The following is a 22,107-nucleotide window of genomic DNA, read 5'->3' on the forward strand; positions in this document are numbered from 1 at the left end:
ATACGCTTTGGTAGGTTATGAGGTGTAAATGTCAAAAAAGCCTACCAAAAATACACTTAGCAAGGTTCTTTTTGGTAGGCATGTATACCTTTTGTAGGAAAGTGCAGCAAGGTTCTCCTTGGGTTTTTATTTCAGGTTCACAAACGAAAACGAAAATGACAGCAGCAATGCATGGCGTTCATTCATGAACCAACCGGGAAGCATCAATGTTTTCAATTCATTCGATTCGAATTGTATCGTGTTCGACTCGGGCGATAGACTCCATGAATCCACATGTTCAGAAAAAAGCATGGAAGTTGGATGCTGCGCCGTAATGGACGTTGCTAAAATTACGAGTGCAAGAAAGTAACTATGTTTTATTCACATTAAAACTTGACAATATTGTCTTATGAATAATATTATCCAGAAATATTAACCATTCCATTAGAAAATATATGGTCTCTTGAAACATTTCATCTCCCCATGCTGCTCTCTGCTAACGTTCATATTTTATTACCAATTTCATTCCCACGCTACATGCTTTCTGCGCAGGAACGTCTCTACACTTGGCAACGATAGTAAACCCTTTGAAGAAAAAAAATCAGTTAAACCACGACCAGCAGGACGATAAGATTGTCACATACACTGTACGAGAATATCCTGTAAGGTTCTCATTTCTTTCTGCTTCTGCAGCTATTGAATGTAATACGAAATTATCCTTAGCAGTTGAACGAAGGTGTGATTTCATAAAATGTGCAAGTATGTTATTGCGGAGTTCTTAAATCTCGTGTCCGATCCTGGGACATTAGCTAATTAAATAGTGGATATTTCCAAGTCAGCAGTGTTTAGTAGTGCCGTGACTTCTATCTGCAAACATCTCCGCTCGAATCAGTGAACAATATTGCAAGTTTGCATGCTCCTCTTTTCCCTCTACGCATAGAACCACGTACTGGCAAGTTTATCGCATTCGTTTACTGCAAAGTTTGGCGCAAATATCGAACTGATCCTGACCGTTCTGTTGCAGCTAGAGAAGGGAACTTGCTTCAAAAGTAAACAATCAAAATGGCAGTCGGAAGAGTTGCAGGCACTGGAAACATTGGTTATTCTTCCAACTATAGGACCGGAGGTTAGTGGTCATATAAGCTTAATTCACAGAAAGGTAGATATCCATCTGTAACTAAATTTGCTTCTACTAAATTTTTCAGGCCGATCCTATCATGGAGGAATAAATGAAGAAATAATATGGATTAGTATTGGGATGGCTGTGACCATCGCAATACTAATCACACTGGCGCTGATTTACCTGGCATATGAAAAATGTCAAAAACGGCGGCAACGGTACATACAGGCGTGAAAAGAAGTTAAACATGCGAATCACGCCATTATGATCCGCGCATCAGGGTAAAAAGCAAGCTCTTCATGCCCCAAATACGGCCAAAAGATAGTAAGCATTTAAAAATAAAATGCACAAATAGCAATTCTCTACCACCACTAAAGGACCAAGATAAATAAAATAATGCCTCTTGAAGGATGCACTAAAAAAATCAAGGATTAATGTAAGGAGATGAACTTAAACGAAATGTAGCCTAGAATAAACCCGAGAGGAATAATTAAATCAGACAAAAGCTAATACCAAATACTTTTTAAAAGCTATATATATATATTTATATATATACATATATAAATTTATATATGATGTATCATTATATCAGCGACCCCAAGGATACGATATATTCAGTTAATCTAAGCTCAAATTGTGACAACTTTCGTTATAAATTATTGCAGTCTGAAAAACAACTTGCCCAAATGTAGTTGGTGGTGTAAAAACACAAATTTGAACTGTATTGTTACATATGGATATTTATATGCAATTTTAACGTGAAGTGAAGGAAACTAGCAGCAGATAATTCAAGCAAATTCAAACGGTTGAGTTTGAATGTAGAATGTTATAGCATAGCAGGAACAGACAAGGAAAAGCATGGAAAAATACAATGTATTTGCTCTGAGCCAAAATCTGTAACCATTGTTAACAGGTGTATCCCACCCCCACCTTTTTGTATTCAAAAACTGTCTTTCTGTCCAGTCTCTCTCGTCCATAAACCATGTTGAAACGCATCCCTATTGGCATGATGAACAATCCTAAATTATGCAATGGAAACGTACCCGTATCTCAGCACGGTTGGAACATTAGTAAGATCTCTAAATGCTAGTAGACGCACTATATTGACTTGAAATCTTAATTTTAACTTTCTGAGTAAGTACCCCCCTCATACTTCCATTAAATCATAAATTGAACCCGAAATTTGTCGTTTTAATAATGCTAAAATCCAATTATTGTTAAGAACACAAAAGAGAATAAATATAAACAAATGGACACAAAGAATAAATTTGTAAGCTTGTTTTTTGCCAACTTCGAAACATTCCATATACATATGCGAATTCTATTTTTACAATCTGGATCCAATGTTGCTACTAGCCACACCTTTGTTCAAACACCAAGCCTGCAGGTACCGTCAATTTAACTATGATTTTAGCAAGAATTTTATTCCAGACAACCTTATTATTATATTGACAATTTTGTTTATCATTTAACTTTCTGTGTCAATTCTGCACCCGTACAACATTCCATAAAACACAGTAATGCTTTGTATTAACACTGTAACACTGTGTTGAGGTGGAAGATTTAAATATCTACAACGTTAAATGCCTATAACTCCCAGAATCGTAAATAATCGCCGCTAATTTTTTCAGCATATCTTCTTAAGGTTTTATATGTATGCCCTTAAAATAAGATAGCCAACAAATTTTCCTTTTCAACAACGTACAACAAGTGTGAGAAAATATTTTATAAATAATCTAAATTAAATATGCAAAACGAGGTGAATATTTGAAAGAAAACGTGATTTTTTCAACTTTGCGCAACTTTCACGGGCGATATCTCTTGCTATTGTGCTTTAAAATTAGTAATATTCTGGAAATTTCTAATCAAACTATTCTTTTTCATGTAGCAGCATTTTTTGAGAATTGGTTTCCTCAAATGTAAAACCAAAAGACTGTACTCTGAACTTCTGTGCAACGTGGTGAACAAACAGCTCGTGCAGTTATAATTTTTGCTATTGCGGTTTTGCTACAAACTTCTGCAACTCACCCGATTCTCTGGTAGTACTGAAGGCTGGTTCACTCCTTGGGCCGATGTGTGTTTCCGAGTACATAGCAATTTCGATTTTGTACGTTGCGTATGATTTCAAATTTTCTAACAAATAAGAATGCTGATTTTTGTTGGTCACGTTTATCGACAGCTCTGGCTCCTTGCAGTCTTGCATGCGTGGCTCATTGATATTACAGTAGAAGATCATGTATCCTGTGTGCACGACATCACCGCACTCCGTGTTCCACTGCAGATGTATCGAAGACGAAGCTGTTTCTGTTATCAAGATCGGTTTCAGCTTACCGATGTCGGTCTTGTGCGTTGCCGTACAGGCGGCCCAGATCATGCCGGACGAGTGTTGGTCGGCATTGGCTGAAACGGCAAAGTTCAACGCCACACCGCCGTTGCACAAAACGAAGGTCGTCTGATTCGAGGGCACGGTAGTAAAGTTGATCGATCCCTTGCAATCGTTCGGGGAGTTACTGTTCGTTTTGCACCAGAACACAGTGTAGCTAGTGATGGACGATGCGTCCCGTGAAGGTGGCTTCCACGAGAGAGTGAATTCGCCAGAATCGGATAGCAGCTTCTCAATTGTCGGTTTGGCGAGACGATGGCGTTGGCTCGGCACAAACACGACACTGCTATTTTCTGACGTGCCTTCTGTATTGGCGCTTCGAATGCGGAAGGAATAGTCCATATCGGGTGACAGTTCTTCGGCGATCATACCAATGGTTTCGTTCCATGTTCTAGGAGAGATATTAAAGATTTATGTTTAAAATCAAGAAATGAAATCTCATATTTTTACTAATTACTAACACACAAACTCTGAAGGCAACATAACAGTAAACTTACTTAATTGTACCGTCCTGACGATGCATTTGCACCTCGTAGTAGAATCCGCTGGCCGCGTTATACTGCCATTTGTCTAACTCTCGCCAATACACAAACAGGCGTTTTTCATTGGAGTGTTCAAAACTGCCCACGGCCACATTAGGCGGCATGTCCGGCCTCCGGGGCAACGTGGTGAACAGACAGCTCGTGTAATTAGACCACATATCGTCTCCCTGCTCGGATGAGTTTGTGCGCATCCGAATTCGCACATCGTAGCGGGTTGCTGCGTACTTTAGGTCGCGCAGCGGCAACACATATTCCATGTTGTGAAGTTCCAAGCCTTCATTGTTCACATTCTGCCAAACGTTGTCATCATAGATGGAAAGTAACTTTACCTCGCTGATGAAATCCCGGTTCAAAAAAGCGTATTTGTACCACTTCTTCCATTTCAAAACGGCACTGTCCGAAGAGATAGCATCCACGTTGCAATTTTCCTCTATGTATGGAATAACCACATCGAAATGGTTGATCACGAAGCTTTGACTCAGCGCACCCAGTTCGTTCTTCGCGGTCAGAGTAAAATAGTAGTACTCGTCCTCGAGCCTGTAGCCCTTTTCGATCACACATTTCTTCATATTCGTCTTTCTTTTGTGCTTCAGCATGCAAGTTAAGCTTTGTGTTGTGGGATGAAAATCAAACTGCAGAGTATAATTCACCGTCACCGGATTTACTTCGGGCGTGAACATGCACACCATTTTGTCCTTCCAGCGCGGTGCGCGACACTTGAAGTCCTTCACTTCCTGTGGTTTGTGCCCGACGTAGACGGTTCGGATCGCGATGCCCCAGGTGTCATTCAGCTTGCAAGTGTACGCATTGGCGCTTGGTTGCGCGTGATCCACCGTAAATTCAATGGTAGTGGAGTTTATGATCTGCAACGGTTTGGAGACAAGTACCGTAAATAAATTTTAAATATTTTGTGCGGATTTGTCTAACAAATGTTCGCGCAGGGTTAACTACTTACCTTCACTTGTTCCCGTGGAACCGGGTTGTCCGATTGGTTATAAAAAATTAGATAACTGCTGTTCAATCCTCGTGCTTTGAGGGAATGCATATTGAGAGTGCATTGTAATCGAATTGTGTCGTTCACCTCGAGGTAAACTGCCTTTTGTGGGAAAATCCCTGATGTAATGAGATGGGAGTACAGATAGGAGAAATAACAAATTGTCTTGAATGAGGGAAGGCCTGTAATTAAAATACTTACATCCCTGTGCAGAAACTTCGCTAACGCAGTATAGCGAACACAGCATAGCAAGAAAAACTAGTCGGGGCATCATTTTGAAATGCTAAAAAAAAATCGATGGTACAAGATTGATTTTCGATCAATGGTTTGCTTGTGCATATATTAACACTGCTTTTCTTTTGCCCAAACGATGTTTTGTCTATTTGTTGATAGTTTAGTTAACATGAGAACTATTTGCTCTATGATAAGGGGGTAGAAAGCAGAGCAGAATTTCACACATTACTTCCTGGTTGTTCTGAAACAATATGAACATTTGACCATCATTTCAACTTCTGCGAAAACCTCATGCAATCGCACTTCCGTCTATGAACTTTTCTACGGGACTTATAGAAACACTTGCCATTACGACATGTGGAAAATCCGTGATTTAAACCAAGCTGTTCATTGGTTGGTAAATGGTTTGGGACCTGGTGCAACTTGAGGCCCCATATACCGGTCTTTGATAGTGATCATTCACCCCCAAACAACTCCTACGCGACCTCGTAGTGATACCACAACCGGTACACGAGTAACGTTTGTGAAGATCAGGTAACCAACCCTGGTGGGAGCTTGGGTCGTATTCAACTACGCGCTCATCAATGTACACTTCCTTGATGAAGGAAGGCACGATAATGAGAAGGATGCCTTTTATGCGCTGCTGGAGAAGGCATATGATAGCTACACGAGGCGTGACATGAAGCTTGTCATTGGAGATATTAATGCGCAGGTTGACATGGAAGAGTGTTTTAAAGCAACCATCGCGACTGACAGCCTGCATACTTGCTCTAATAACAATGGCCTTCGCTGCATTAACTTAGCAACATCTCACGGAATGGTGGTCGGAAGCACATCCTTTCCTCTCAAAGACATCCACAAGGCTACCTGGAGATTACCGGACCTACATACCTGCAACCAAATCGGCCACGTGCTTATTGAAGGCCACTTTTTCTCCGACTTCATAAACATTCGCAGTTATCGGCAGCCTAATGGGAGTTCTGTCCACTATCTGCTCGGTGTTTACATGCGGCCAAAGCTATCGATGATTTGGGAGAAGGAAGAACTGCCCCAGGACTGCTGTCGTTGTACCAGTTTTCAAGAAAGGTGTCACGCTGAACTGCGAGAACTACTGTGGCATTACCATACCAAATGCCAGCTACAAAATCTTCTTCCATCTTTTGCAACAACGGTTGCTCCCCCTGATCAAAAACTTTGTAGGAGTATCAAACTGGTTTCCAGGACACCTCACATCTTCGCTGACTTGAAGACGACCTACGATAGCATGAGCCTGCATCAGCTGTGGATGCTGAGGAAGGAGTTTGAGTTTCCGGACAAACTGATAAGTCTGTAGGGCGACTATGAGCAATGCGATGTACTCCGTAAGGGGGTCGCATCCTCTCTATTCATTTCTCACAGAAGACTGAGGCAAGGTCTTTCATGTTTCCTTGTGAATGTGGCTTTGGAAGGTGTGATAAGGCGAGAAGTCATCGACACGAGACATACCATCTTCTGGCGCTTCATTCCACTCCTGGGCTACGCAGACGATGTTGACAAGATTGCAACACGTCAAAGACAAAGTACATGCAGGGAATACGGTCCAGGGATAATAACCCAAATACCTTACGGTGTGTGACGAAGACACCCTGGAGGACGTGGGTTACTTCGTACACCTCGGATCTCACATGTAACTGTGAGTCTGACGCGGCCTTGGAAATTCGGAGGCGCATCTTCTATGGAAATCGTACCTTCTATAGTCTACCCAAGGTCGAGTCTCCCGGTGGTTTTGATCGCAAGGTTCGGGGGAGTTTGGGACGCAGAAGGCGCTTGGAGAAAAAGATGGAATGACGAGCTGCTAGGTGATCCCCCGATTGGAATCCTGTTAGCTACCCAGCCAGGGAGGTTATCGAAAGGGACCCAACAAGCACGCGGAGGAGAGGAGCGCAACAAGTACGGTGGTTTAACCAGATCGAGGCGGACTTACGGATGATCGGCTTCCCCAATTGGAGATCAGCAGCACAGGGTGTTATAACGCAATGCTTTGTTCACGACACTAGTCGCGTTACAGCTCTAGTCCGTTTATATATATATACGTTCATTCGGTTTCTTTAGAAAATTGTCGATTTTTCAGTTCGGATCGGCTGTCGCTGCAGTAGATGGGCGCGGTAGGGAGAAATGCCTGGCGTTCTTTCTGCGTTGGTGTAAAAGAGGCAAGGCTATCACCATCTCGCTCTTTCCCATCGAAATCCTATCTCAAACGGAAGCTGATGTTGGTAGGGTAAGTTCTTATCACAAGGAAAATCAGTGATAGAAAACTATCGTCAGTTATATTTTTTCTCTGAATTGATTAATAAATTCTTTGTATCAAAACAAACGAGAGTCAGCCCGCTACTGAGTTTAGAACTGCACGTTTCAGCAATATTTACTACTACTAACAATCAATCTGATAGTGCGGAGGGTACATAATTGTTTATTTAATTTTTGTACTTGGTGTTGAGATCATCAATTCATCATTCATAATCATGTGCGAACATGTTACTTTAACATAACTCGCAATACCAATGATATGTATAAAGAGATCGAAAGTCAAAGTGATTTTCACGGTAGCGATTCTATTGTTAATATTTAATATAAAAAAAACTGAGCAAAATAAAAATCAATCAAAGATCAATAAGCTGCCAAAATCATCATATGTAAAATATTTAGCAAAATGTTGTTTAAATTTCTTTGAAATTTTAATTTTAATCGTCTGAGTAAATAGGGGTGGCTGGGGTAATACGCACCCCTGAGGCAATACGCACCCTTTCCCATTTCCCTTGAAAAACGGGATTTCAACGCGTAAAAAGTAGTCACCCTGCAAGATCAAACTGAAATATGGTCACCCTGTGAGTTTGATAGCTCTACATCAACAGAAACGCGAAATAAACGCAAAACAAAATCATTCTCAGCTCAGACAGTTTTTGTTATAATGTGACATACCATTCCGCTAAGGAATATTAAGTGCAAAAACCGATATTTACCAACGAGGAATACGAAATTTAGTGAATTGAGAATCAGTGCTTGAGACTGTTCATGAAAATTTCGGAAAGTATGCAGATTTACTCATATTTTAGATGAATATGTGTTCAACCATGAATGGGGGCAATACGCACCCAGTATGTCGGGGTAAAATGCACCAGTTTGTAAACAAACTATCTTTATTTGACAGTGGATGTTGCCTCTTTGTTGTGGTGCGTATTGCCTCTTTGTTATGGTGCGTATTGCCCCTTTGTTGTGGTACGTATTGCCTCTTTGTTGTGGTGCGTATTACCCCTAGCAAAGGTGCGTTTTGATCAAATCGAGTTTTGATCGATCGATCAAAAATTGAACTTTTTCAAAACTGAAAAAAATACGTTTTTCTAAGCAAAAAAAGCAAACATTCCTGAACTGGTAACTAGTTTGAACCTTCATGAATCCTATTCAGTGATAAAATCAACAATCAAGATCCAAGTTGTTAGAAAATTTTATAGTTTTCCTTAAGGGGTGCGTATTACCCCATCCACCCCTACCACCCTCACACTTTCATTAAATCATAAATTAAACCTGAAATTTCTCGTTTTTCATAATGCTAAAAACCAATTGTTTGTAAGAACACAAAAGAGAATAAATGTAAACAAATGGACACAAAGAATAAACTTATAAGCTTGTTTTTTGCCAACTTCGAATATATTCTAATGAAAAATTAAACCAAATGCCATCACTGTACTCGATACATACAACAGTTTCAGTTTTCCTCAAAGAGAGTAATTTCATCGTTGTTACAAAGAAGATGAAAACGGTTAATCTAAAGATGAAAAAGCGAATGTGTATGTATGTGTATATGGTTAATGAAACGGGATTTTCTTATAACTTTTAACTTATAACGCCGCTGCTGAGGCTGCAGAAGTATATATTTTTTCTTTTAGCCAAGATATACTAGATGATACCGAAAATACGTGAGAGTATAAAACATAGACTATTCAACTGTACTTAAGAAGTAGATGGTTCTAAATCATATAAATCGTATTTCTTTCGATTGGTTAAGGGTTGTGAAGGTGTGGGGGCTTCATTGCCGATTTTCTTTATTTCATTCACTCTAGATTTTTCTTTACACATAATAAGTAATTTATAAATGAAAAACGATTTAAAGGTAAGAGTAGCTGAGGGTGTACTGGAGCTTGTGAGATAAAGGGGAGCGTGTAACATCTTATCTCTTTTAATTTACACACATACACACTCATATATATATATATGTTTAATATATACATGTATGTATATATATGCACCTGACAACAAGAAAATTGATCAAACGCCATCACCCTGTTGCTTGTGGGTTCATTATTGTTTTAATAACTCTACACTATTATATCAAGCTCGGCATACATCATTCATAGAACACATACAGGTACACATAGGATATTCTCCTCCGTTTGCGGGGGTTTCTGGCTCTATCAATAAAATTGGGACATCGCATTAAACTACGAAAATCATTACCGCACCAATTATTGAAAGCAAGTTTTCATTCACTACATGCGATCAAGCCATCATTCCACCCTGCTGTATGAGCAAAAACATGCCACTTTTTCAACAAAAACAGTACGAAGAAGTACAACGATTTTTAGGTCCACACTGGTTATCACACAACATGGATACCCATTTAAAATAAATAGATGAATGGGTCTTTTGATATATGTTGATAACGGACTTTTGTATGTTGAATGTTCAATTTTCGGTTTCCTAAAATTTGGTTCATGTTTTCAGCAAATGCTTACGTCGTTTCATTCGGACGGACAAAGAGAATAATACAAAAAATTGGGCTGAAGTATTGGACGTAAACGTGACAATGTGAAAACTCGTTAGCCATACAACAGAAAGCTCTAAAATACGTCAAAAATTAAAACCTTGCATCCGTTTGCAGATTCGATGTAGTCCAGGTGATTCATAATACGACATCAACAATGGATTTCTTATCATAGTTGCAGGATTGATTGTATATGTGTATGTGTGTGTGTGTATCTGTGTGTTTAAAAAGTGTGCAGTCTTACGTTGCCTCGGTAAGCCCCACCTCTCTCCGATTCTTCACACTATTAGTTCATTTTTTAAAATCCTCCCGAACTGCTCCATCCGACACAGTCGATTCCACGCAGTGGATAAAGACAGGAAAATAGAGAACACCATGCATGGAGTGTGTTTTGGTGTAGAATGCTACATCATCATAGTTGTCAGGAGTTGGACGCACCATCCGGTTCCTACCACGGTAGGTTTCTACTGCAAATGTTGCCCATAATCTGACAGTTGCTTATGTGTAACATATCCTGGACAAAAACAACACGCATAAAGAATTATTAAGAGCTGCACGCTGCATACTGTGTGAGAAACAATCGTTTCGTTCGTACCTGATATTGGAGTCGCCGACATTTTGGCGTTGAATGTTTTCTGCATCGAATCTGAAGGCGCCATCATGGCAACGTTTGCAAGTGCACCTATTTGCAGGTAGCCGGAGGAATTGATTGGCTGTTTTATGGGCTATAAAAAAATCGTAAAAAGAATCAATCACCAATACATATTCTCTGGCACAACATTCATCCACGTACATTGACCGCAGGGGCAGGAACGTAACCGGATGTGACCGGCATTGGTGTCGGATTGCTTTGTGTACCACCAGCACCCTCCATCATCATCAGCAAAGCTGGTGGTGTCCCTGAAGTACATCCTTTGTTCACATTGCCAAACGAACGGTCCATCATTGCTCCTCCATTCGGCGACGAGTGACTCTGAGATTGCAGTTCATCCAAATGGTTGCTGTCGATCGTGTCCGATGCATCGTCGCCGAACTGGTTAAGATATTTTGAGACGGAAAAAATGGGCGTTAATTATAAACATTATTGCAATAGAAATAACGTACCCGGTGGTCCAGATCTTCATCCTGTCGCTCTGCTTCCTGATCGTAAAAGCTTGTATTATCCTCTTCGCAACATGCACTATTGCTACAAAAATCGGGTGATGAGCGCTCCCGACTCAGATCGCCAATGCTTCCCCCGGAGGATGAGGATGACTGCAGCAGACATTGATTTTGCTCTTTTGCGTAGCCATCGTCCTTCGTGCAGTTGCTGATAGTGCCGTGCTCGGCAAAAATTAGTCCTCCGGCACTGACGACGTTGAAGCTCGGTTTCGAAGGCCCCGTTAGATCGTTCAGCCCATCGGGAATGATCACTTGCACTTTTAGCACGTGCTTCACCTTTACGACCGAGTAGCTCATAAGAACGAAAACTAAAATAAAGCTTCCTAAAATCACTAACGGCAGAACCATTCCGCTCTTTCCTGAAACGTTACACCAATGTGCCAACGGCACCGACCAGGCACCGTAAAGTAGCCGAACATCGTGTGGAGGCATGTCGCCTTCAGCGAAGCCATTGCCGTGGTGATAGGTGCCTGAAGCATCAGTCCCGCATTCATCATATGCGACGTAGTGCTTCAGTGCCGGCCAGCGCATCTGTATAACTTCCCACCGCGCCTCGCAGGAAAGGTTCGTAAACGCTACCCCCTCCTCACCGACAATGTCCACGTTTACGGCTCGAACGGAAAACTCGTACTTGAAGCTGTCCTGTGTTTGGCAAATTGCCTGTCGCAGTTGGCATCCAGGCCGGCGTTGCTGGTAGGTAACGTAGCCCTTGCTAGTGATCCTCAGCTCGTAGAATTCCGTACAACCGGCTGGTTTAGAGGGTGGATTCCATCCGATCGTAAGTTGCGAACTACTGGTGCTGTTTGTGCTAGGCTGATCAATGGTTTGCGGTTCACCAAGAAGCGTACGCACATGCACTACATTGCTGACGGGCGAATCGGCCACCGTGTGAGCCCGAACGGTTATATTGTAATCCGTAAATGGTTCCAAATTATCCAACGTTTTCTCCACCTCTCTATTATACGGGCCTTCCAGGTTGTGTTTGTGCGATTGTCCGTTGTACAAAATTTCATAACTCATCGTGCCTCCGTTAATCTGCAGCGGAGGTTGCCAGTGCAGGGTAACACTATTCTTCGTTATATTTTGTACCGTCAGGTTCCGAGGTTGCGAAGGAGCTGTATCGTAGAGATCACAAAGATAAGAGCAAGTATTACACATAATGCCGAATAGTAAACGGAATTTTGATTTCAACTTCTCGTGTTTCTACCATGATGAAAGAATTGAAGAAAAACACCATACTATTCTTCTTCTTCTTGGCGTAACGACCTCTTGGTCATGCCCGTTAAGCGCTTACGAGACTTGTTTCCCTGTTGTACGTGTATAGTCAGTCCTCTCGTACAGGGGAGGGTCCGGTCTCGGTTGGGACCATACTATTATTTTTCTATTTAAAATGAGTCAATTCGTCAATTTACTTCACGTCACTATCCAGCTGTAGCAAGCTCATGTTGTGATTCGGTTATTAAGACAATTATTTACACGATCCGCTTCTAACTCTTTGCAGATTGTTCGCGGATGGTATACAGACAGTAGCAAATATTTCTTTAGTACAGATTACCAGATATATAATTATCCGGGAGTCCGCGATAGCCGAGCGGTAGCGCCGGGGCTCTCTGCCTCAACGGCGTGGGTTGGAGATTTCCAACCGAGACCGTACCCTCTCCTGTACTAGAGGACTGACTATCCACGTACTTAAAGGAAAAAAGTCTTGTAAGCCCTTAACGGTCAGGCATGACTAAAATGACGGTCGTCACGCCAAGAAGAAGAGAAAAAATGCAATACTTAAAGTACAACAATTTCAATCGGTGCATAATTGGGCGCACTCCGAATCATTGCTCCTAGCTGTTCAATGGCTCACCCTCCTGAAGTTCAAAAGTTGTAATTTTTTGGGCCGCGATATCCCCGGAACTAATCGGATCTTTTCATACACAGGCAGTTTTGTTACAATCTTCTGCAACTCACCCGATTCTCTGGTAGTATTGAAAGCTGGTTCACTCCTTGGGCCGATGTGTGTTTCCGAGTACATAGCAATTTCGATTTTGTACGTTGCGTATGATTTCAAATTTTCTAACAAATAAGAATGCTGATTTTTGTTGGTCACGTTTATCGACAGCTCTGGCTCCTTGCAGTCTTGCATGCGTGGCTCATTGATATTACAGTAGAAGATCATGTATCCTGTGTGCACGACATCACCGCACTCCGTGTTCCACTGCAGATGTATCGAAGACGAAGCTGTTTCTGTTATCAAGATCGGTTTCAGCTTACCGATGTCGGTCTTGTGCGTTGCCGTACAGGCGGCCCAGACCATGCCGGACGAGTGTTGGTCGGCATTGGCTGAAACGGCAAAGTTCAACGCCACACCGCCGTTGCCCAAAACGAAGGTCGTCTGATTCGAGGGCACGGTAGTAAAGTTGATCGATCCCTTGCAATCGTTCGGGGAGTTACTGTTCGTTTTGCACCAGAACACAGTGTAGCTAGTGATGGACGATGCGTCCCGTGAAGGTGGCTTCCACGAGAGAGTGAATTCGCCAGAATCGGATAGCAGCTTCTCAATTGTCGGTTTAGCGAGACGATGGCGTTGGCTCGGCACAAACACGACACTGCTATTTTCTGACGTGCCTTCTGTATTGGCGCTTCGAATGCGGAAGGAATAGTCCATATCGGGTGACAGTTCTTCGGCGATCATACCAATGGTTTCGTTCCATGTTCTAGGAGAGATATTAAAGATTTATGTTTAAAATCAAGAAATGAAATCTCATATTTTTACTAATTACTAACACACAAACTCTGAAGGCAACATAACAGTAAACTTACCTAATTGTGCCGTCCTGACGATGCATTTGCACCTCGTAGTAGAATCCGCTGGCCGCGTTATACTGCCATTTGTCTAACTCTCGCCAATACACAAACAGGCGTTTTTCATTGGAGTGTTCAAAACTGCCCACGGCCACATCAGGCGGCATGTCCGGCCTCCGGGGCAACGTGGTGAACAGACAGCTCGTGTAATTAGACCACATATCGTCTCCCTGCTCGGATGAGTTTGTGCGCATCCGGATTCGCACGTCGTAGCGGGTTGCCGCGTACTTTAGGTCGCGCAGCGGCAACACATATTCCATGTTGTGAAGTTCCAAGCCTTCATTGTTCACATTCTGCCAAACGTTGTCATCATAGATGGAAAGTAACTTTACCTCGCTGATGAAATCCCGATTGAAAAGAGTGTATTTGTACCACTTCTTCCATTTTAAAACAGCACTGTTCGAAGAGATAGCCTCCACGGAGCAATTATCATCCATGTATGGAATAACCACATCGAAATGATTAATGGCGAAGTCCTGGCTTAGCGAGCCTAGTTCGTTCTTGGCAGTCAGAGTAAAATAGTAGTACTCGTTCATGAGCCTGTAGCCATTTTCGATCACACATTCCTTCATATTCGTCTCTTCTTTGTCCTTCAGCGCGCAAGCTAAGCTTTGTGTTGCGGGATAAAAATGAAACTCCAGAGTATAATTCACCGTCACCGGATTTACTTCGCGTGTGAACGTGCACACCATTTGGTCCTTCCAGCGCGGTGCGCGACACTTGAAGTCCTTCACTTCCTGTGGTTTGTGCCCGACGTAGACGGTACGGATCGCGATGCCCCAGGTGTCATTCAGTTTGCAAGTGTACGCATTGGCGCTTGGTTGCGCGTGATCCACCGTAAATTCAATGGTAGTGGAGTTTATGATCTGCAACGGTTTGGAGACAAGTACCGTAAATAAATTTTAAATATTTTGTGCGGATTTGTCTAACAAATGTTCGCGCAGGGTTAACTACTTACCTTCACTTGTTCCCGTGGAACCGGGATGTCCGATTGGGTATAAAACATTAGATAACTGCTGTTCATTCCTCGTGCTTTGAGGGAATGCATATTGAGAGTGCATTGTAATCGAATCGTGTCGTTCACCTCGAGGTAAACTGCCTTTTGTGGGAAAATCCCTGATGTAATGAGATGAGAGTACAGATAGGAGAAATAACAAATTGTCTTGAATGAGGGAAGGCCTGTAATTAAAATACTTACATCCCTGTGCAGAAACTTCGCTAACGCAGTATAGCGAACACAGCATAGCAAGAAAAACTACTCGGGGCATCATTTTGAAATGCTAAAAAAAATCGATGGTACAAGATTGATTTTCGATCAATGGTTTGCTTGTGCATATATTTACACTGCTTTTCTTATGCCCAAACGATGTTTTGTCTATTTGTCGATAGTCTAGACTCTAGAGTCTAGAGGATGGACGTGAAAGTTGCGTCTCTAGAAGTCTAAACATTGGCCTTGTTCTTTGCTGCTACGTAAACAAGTTTTAATGTCCGCTTAGTGCGTACTCCGTAACATGAGAACTATTTGCTCTATGATAAGGAGGTAGGAAGCCGAGTAGGATCTTATCTACATTAAAATGTGGAAGGAGGCAATTCCAAGAAATAATTTCACACAAACAGGGGATGATCTGTGGGCGCTTTGTGAGCGTCTGTCATGCCAGATTCATGGAGGATCCGAACCAACAAGTATTACGACTGAACAAACAACGCAAAATAATGTGCCGGGAGAATTGGATGGTAGACTGCTCACTAGCTCTGGGGAGGTGGTTGGAAGGTGGAGGTAGCACTTCGAAGAGCACCCTAAAATGGGGACATTATGAATAGGAGCATGGACGCGGAACTTGGGGTACCACTTGGGGCATATGGGTACGATGACGTTTACCCGGTCCCATCCTTGCATGAGGTCTTTCATGCAAGTGGAAACTTAACACCTTGCCGTCTAAAGATCCCATACGGGGTCCGTCCAAAAGCCGTATCGGTTTTCATCCGATCACATCATTTAGGTGTGCTGTCAAAACTGTCAAATGACAGCCGCCACATTACATTGGATGTAAAAAACATAAAACGGAATGTAATAAACTTCGCGAGCGTTTTGCTGTACCAGTTCCAGTTCGGCAGTGCATCAGAGCGGATTGTTAGCAATGCACGGGGTTCCTGAAATAGTTAGCGGAAAGTAAGGTTACCTTACGGCACGACCGCGTGGTGACGCCGAGCTGGAGCTCAAGTCAGACAAATCCTAGCTGGTTGAGTCAATCAAGCGGATCACGAGTTTTTGGGTCCTGACAAACGGAAGGAATTATCCCTCCCGTGGACGGCGGGTGGACATATGGCTACTATAGCCAGCGGTTCGGGAAGAGTCGGTACGCCTCTGATTACGAGTAAGGGAACAAATTGTTCGACTTAGCGTAGGAGGATATACTCCGACTCGCATACCGAAAGAAGTAGTTTTGCTGTACGTACGAATATTATAAAGCTGAGGATAGACGGATGCAATATTTCAATGCAATGAAGTAAAATTTGACATTTCTACCCAAAATGACAGTCATTGCAATATTTCTATGCGTATTTCTTTGCAACATTGCAAAGATCCAAACGGGGAGGTTAAGCATCGAAATATTGCATTCACTGTCATTTTTGGTAGAAATTGCTGGCAAGGTGATAGGCAAAGTTTGGGAGCAGGAAGAACTTTCCCAAAAAACTGAATGACTGGTGTCGTTGCACCAGTTTCCAAAAAAGGTGACAGGCTGGACTGCCAGAACTACCGTGGTATTACCATTCCAACTGCCAACTACAATTTTTTCCAACGGTTGCTGCTGCACCAGACCGAAAAACAGCCGGGTTCAAGGAGAGACGATCGACCACGGCAGGACACAACACATCTTTATTGACTTTAAGACGACCTACGACAGCATTGACCGGCAACAGCTGTGGATGCTGTTGAAGGAGTTTCAGTTTCCATGTAAGCTGATAAGACTGTGTAGGGCGACTATGCGCAATGTGATGTGCTCCTCCGTAAAGGTGCACAAATAGATGACACCAACTTTCATTCATCAGAAACTTTCATTTCAGAGGACTGAAAGTTTCCGAACTCATCACTCGTTTACACCACTCACATCAAATTAACGCTAACTGTCAACCAGCAATGATGAGCCGGTGAACAAACTATGCAGAATTGGAAATGAGCTATATAATTTCATCTGTAAAATTAATAATCATACTCATTTAGCGTAGTGTTTAGTTTAATGCGAGTGAAGTTGCATCGCATAAAATGTTTAACGATCATTTTAAATAGTTTTATACTGTCAGCTCCTTCCCTAGTAGAGCAAAAATCAAACAAATTCCATTGCTTTGAAATAAATTTGTAGCCATTGCTACGTTAAGTGAAATTTTTGTTGCACAACCAAACTTGCTTGTTTTTTTCGCATTTAGACAAGTTTAATTGAGTTTCACATGAGTGAAATGAGTGTTAGACAATTGTTATTAAGTGAAAGTTGCAATCGTTTATAACACGTTTAAGGGTCGGGGTGGTGTCGCGTTCTTTCTATTAGTCTCCCGGAGAGGACTGAGGCAAGGGAAAAACCTTTAATGTTTCCTTTTCAACGTGACTTTGGAAGGTGTAATGAGGCGAGTAGGCATCGATACGAGAGATAATGGGCTACGCAGACGATATTGACATTATTGCGGTCAGCAAGAGGACCATCGCGGGAAAGTATGCTGAACTTAAGTCAGAGGCTCATCGGATTGTACTCCAGATCACGTCAAAATCTAAGTACATGCAGGGAATAGGTTCTAGGGATAATAACCCCAGATACCTTTTCCTGTATCACAATGGCCGAAGACACCCTGGAGGACGTCGGTTCCTTCTTATAGCTCGGATCTCAAGTCACATGTGACTCGGACAAAGCCTTGGTAGTCTACGCAAGTGGCTGCGATCCAGTCGAGTTTGCCGGTGAACCAAACTGACGCTCTACCAGACCCTTATACAATAATATGTAAGGCCCGTTGTGCTCTACGGACATGAGACATGGACCTTACTGGAAAGAGATCCACGAGCACTTGGTTTTTTTTTAACGTAAGCTGATACGGTCGATCTTCGGAGGAATAGGGGATGCGGATGGCGCTTGAAGAAGTAGATGGAACGACGAGCTGTTCGAGCTGCTGGGTCATCCCCCAATTGGAAAGCTGGTGAAAATCGAAGGACTTAGAATGATGGAGCATATTGTAAGGAGGCTTGTTAGCATAAGCTACCCAGCCAGGGAGGTTATCGAAAGGGACTCAACGCTTATCGTCAGTTATATTTTTTCTCTGATTTTTTTAATCGTTCTCTTAGTAGAAAAACAAATGAGAGTCAGCCCGCTGCTGTATTTAGAACTGCGTTTCAGTAATAATTGCTTTTTGCTTTCGATGTGGTAGTGTGGAGAGTGCATAATTGTTTATTTAACATTTCAACTTGCTTGTTAAGATCATCCACGTAAAACTCAACACAAATAACAGAACACGATTTCATACGCTCTAATGCACATAATCGATTTCTCGAAAATTACCATTTATTTGTATGACCTTTCAGTATCTTTTCCGAAAGGAAATTATGTTACTTTTACATCATTCCCAATACCAACGATATGTACAAAGAGATTGAAAGTCAGAGGTTTTTCACGGCAGCGATTCTATTGTAATATTTCATATCCAAAATTATGCCAAATAAAAATTAACCAAAGATCCATGTTTTTGTTTTTATATATTTTGTTTAACTTTCATTAATTCAATGTAGTTCTTTGATTCGTTGCATATACAATAAAAGCAGCGACGAAGTGCACGTGGATGCTAGGGTCCATAACAAAAATTTAGACGAACCGAGTGGCAATGAAAGGCAAACGTTTCTACGAAATGTCAATTATCGTCACGCAATCTCCAGTTGCGACGGGAGGAAAAAAATACAAATTATCGCAAGCTGTGTATGAAGCTATTTATCTAACCAAAATGTGTGGAACCTCTGGTATAATAAAGTGGTTAAAATGTTAAAACTGTAGCTCAAGTATTCACACACATTCTCTAAGCATTTTTTAAGTTCTTAACACGATAGACGGTTGAACAGGGTGCGGAAATGAAGATCCATTTCTTACAAAAAGAGACCGGCATAGAAAACGTAGATTATCAAATTACAAGCGGGTGGAACTTGTACTGCCTTGGCCGAGCCTGGCTTGGGCCTGGGGTTTATAATTTTTTTCACACTACTCAATGCAATTGAACCAAATTTTTGCTTACTACTGCCAAATTATTGCTGATTACAATCACAAATAAAATGTATGGTAAAACAAAAACTCTGTATAGTTACTTGCAAACTGATTGCAAACTCAGGAATGCAGTTGATCGTACGTAAATCTTTATTCATACAGTGCATACACATGGTTGAACTAATAGTAGTGGTAATAGTAATAGTAGTAATGGTTTATCGATCACTTTTTTGTCACTTTTGTAGCGAGTTGTTGAAGCCGTCTAAGAAAGAAGACACAGTTCCATCGTAAGGATGTGCATGTGTTCCCGTTTGAAAAAAAACGCTAATTCTCCACGCCTGCTTTCCAGGCAACTGAGAAAATGTAAGTCCTATGGATCCTTGTGTACTGGTTAACATAAAAAAGAATCATCTGCTCGACATATGTTCCAGTTGTCCCGGATGGAAGCTTTTGGAAAGTCCACACAGCATGCAATACAAGCCAAACCAGCCAGGAGTCACGAAGCGAGGGTGTATAAGAGAATGAAAAAAGGGACAAAATCGGTGTTTGCCACCGAATACACGGAGAGGAGATGTTTTCTTCGAAATCAAAACAAAATCGACCCGGTCAGTTACCACCACACGCCAGTACGCGCTGGTGTTTGTGAAAAGCCTAGCTATTTCTGTCAAACTGGGGCTTACCTGTGTTGGTGTAATGCTTTTCGTTACTTTTTTTCTATTTGTGGGCAGATGTAAACCGCGCACACACTATCCTCGCCGCGGCATCACACGCCCCTCACCGAGACCAGACGATTCCGAGAAATTGTTTTATATCGCTTCCAGGAAAAATAGTTAGGAATTTCGACGAAACCGCGTTCCGAGAAGCTAGCGCTCCAATTCTGTGGTTATTTTTAACGTTTTGGTTCACTACGTAATTTCACGATATTATAAGTCTTGTAGGATATAATTCACCAATAATCTACCGAGAAAGAACTAATACGGTACGCAACAAGTGTATGAAAAAGTGCAATTGCTACTGCATTATTCACTCAGTGCATTACTTCCCAATTCGTTTACCAGCACTTTTTTGTACGTTATAGCTCAATCGCTATATTCACAGTGGCGCTTAGAACAGTCTACAAGCCACACTATATATTTTAGAAAGAACCTGTGTTCTGGAAACGCCTTACGCGTTGGCTGTTTCCAAGAAATAAAACGATTGAAAGAGGACAGCGACACTGCGAGACTCCTCTTGGCTAGCGATCCGACCTCACTGACGTACGCTACTCTACTGCTGTCAAAATTTACATCACACGAACTTGGCGATGCTTTTCTGCCTCTCGGTCCGCTTTGATAGTGTGCGTCAATCGGAGGCGGCACAACAATTTTAAACAACGAAAAAATACATTAGCTGTTTTTCTTTAAAAACGTGTTGACGGTAAAAGTTTTACAAAATAGGTGATATTATGATAAAATTTCTAAGAAATACGATTGAAACTTGTTGCTTAATCGATCTTTCTCCCTCTCTTGATTGATATGTTTCTGCTTCGAAGGGCTTCGTTCGTATTATAAAAAAAACGCTTATCTCAACACGTTGCAAGTGCATAACCCTCAAAAAAACACAATATTTCTAGATTTTACCTAGATAAAAATTACATCGTTCCCACCAAGCGTAATCAATGAACCTGTTTATTTAAGTTTTACATTTACATTTTTCATACATTTATTACATTCATTTGCAGCAACGTGTCTACAGGTTGGCAGGAACAGGGTCCTTGTATTCATGCTTCAGCTTCAGTCCTTCTCATTAATTTTACTCATATTTTAACAATTTATTATATTCCATATGATTCCCCTACTTTGAGTTGTATAAATTGTAATAACATTGTACCGCTGAAACTATCCAGCACCGTTTTAACTGTGTATAATTTATAAAAAGGAACCAATACGTATTTCGTAATTATTGTTTTGCAATAAACAGACTTTTCCGTTATCATCAGTAAGCTTGGGGAAATACCAATGTTCCTATGGCGCCAACCCGACGTAGTATGTTTTGACACACTTTAGTAAATAGCAAAGCATTTAATAAACCCAAAGTTAGCTGTTAAACAACACATTCATCCGATTCTACCGAATGGTCACATTTCTAAGCAGTAATATAGTATTCCCGTTTGTTTTTGCAATTTTCCCGAGCTATGTAGCATAATGCAATGCAAATCAGAATGGCAATAATAATTCCCATTCCTATGCTCACGTACATTATCTCTTCGTTGATGCCCGCGTACGAACGTCCTGAAATGCCACAACATGTAATGTAATGTTTTGCAAGTTTACTTGTAAATCCGTTTTCTCTTTACCATCGGAGTATCCATTGCCATACCCGAGACGACCCGTAACACGCCCTAAACAGATGAAACCCGAGAAATACTTTGTCAACATGTGATACTGTATTGGGCTGAAATTATATCAAACTTTCTTACCGCCGACTGCCATGTTCTGTATAATACGATTTCCGCGCAAATGCACAATTTTGAAGCTTGAAATCGTCCAAAAAGTTAAAAAGAGTAGATTTTAGTTCAACGCACTACATAACAAAACCACTTCAGCTGCTCGTCGTAATGATCATAGCAAAATGATGCTCGCACACAGCATCCTGACAAGAAGTATCTGGTATTGTATAGTTTGGAGTTTTTGATTTTGCGCACTCTTGTTACAGTGTTGTACGCTAAATCATACAGTTAACTTCTATTTATCCCTTTTGCCATGTTATTGAATATACTGACCTGACTAACTAAATAAAATGATCAGTATTGAATCAAAAGTTAAATTAATCC

At 41.5% G+C, this 22,107-nt stretch overlaps 4 protein-coding genes across 5 annotated transcripts; 1 reads left to right on the forward strand and 3 right to left on the reverse strand.

Moving 5' to 3' along the window:
- Positions 1 to 602: 602 nt before the first annotated feature.
- On the forward strand, positions 603 to 2,318 carry LOC131263833 (uncharacterized). 2 transcript variants are annotated; one of them, XM_058266094.1, is made up of 3 exons: positions 603 to 935; positions 1,008 to 1,105; positions 1,185 to 2,318. In XM_058266094.1, exons 2-3 carry the CDS (start codon positions 1,042 to 1,044, stop codon positions 1,331 to 1,333), a joined length of 213 nt encoding a protein of 70 aa, XP_058122077.1. In that variant the 5' UTR covers positions 603 to 935; positions 1,008 to 1,041; the 3' UTR covers positions 1,334 to 2,318. The 2 variants fall into 2 exon arrangements, with proteins under 2 accessions (XP_058122077.1, XP_058122078.1); XM_058266095.1 differs by having other exon boundaries at positions 603 to 925; positions 1,004 to 1,105.
- A 774-nt stretch (positions 2,319 to 3,092) lies between these two features.
- Positions 3,093 to 5,265, reverse strand: LOC131264380 (cytokine receptor-like). The gene is made up of 4 exons (XM_058266683.1): positions 5,220 to 5,265; positions 4,980 to 5,137; positions 3,980 to 4,887; positions 3,093 to 3,873 (listed from the first exon to the last, which is right to left on the reverse strand). The coding sequence occupies exons 1-4, from the start codon at positions 5,263 to 5,265 to the stop codon at positions 3,093 to 3,095; spliced, it is 1,893 nt and encodes a 630-aa protein (XP_058122666.1).
- A 4,017-nt stretch (positions 5,266 to 9,282) lies between these two features.
- LOC131263521 (cytokine receptor-like) lies at positions 9,283 to 20,454 on the reverse strand. The gene is made up of 9 exons (XM_058265729.1): positions 19,976 to 20,454; positions 15,263 to 15,344; positions 15,023 to 15,180; positions 14,023 to 14,930; positions 13,171 to 13,916; positions 11,155 to 12,326; positions 10,844 to 11,083; positions 10,646 to 10,775; positions 9,283 to 10,564 (listed from the first exon to the last, which is right to left on the reverse strand). The coding sequence occupies exons 2-9, from the start codon at positions 15,333 to 15,335 to the stop codon at positions 10,515 to 10,517; spliced, it is 3,477 nt and encodes a 1,158-aa protein (XP_058121712.1). The 5' UTR covers positions 15,336 to 15,344; positions 19,976 to 20,454; the 3' UTR covers positions 9,283 to 10,514.
- Positions 20,455 to 20,965: 511 nt separating this feature from the next.
- LOC131265512 (uncharacterized) lies at positions 20,966 to 21,894 on the reverse strand. Its single transcript, XM_058267786.1, has 3 exons — positions 21,754 to 21,894; positions 21,631 to 21,675; positions 20,966 to 21,565 (listed from the first exon to the last, which is right to left on the reverse strand). The coding sequence occupies exons 1-3, from the start codon at positions 21,764 to 21,766 to the stop codon at positions 21,420 to 21,422; spliced, it is 204 nt and encodes a 67-aa protein (XP_058123769.1). The 5' UTR covers positions 21,767 to 21,894; the 3' UTR covers positions 20,966 to 21,419.
- Positions 21,895 to 22,107: the final 213 nt, after the last annotated feature.

This window comes from Anopheles coustani, chromosome 2 (genome assembly GCF_943734705.1).
Source record: "Anopheles coustani chromosome 2, idAnoCousDA_361_x.2, whole genome shotgun sequence".
Classification (NCBI taxonomy): domain Eukaryota; kingdom Metazoa; phylum Arthropoda; class Insecta; order Diptera; family Culicidae; genus Anopheles; species Anopheles coustani.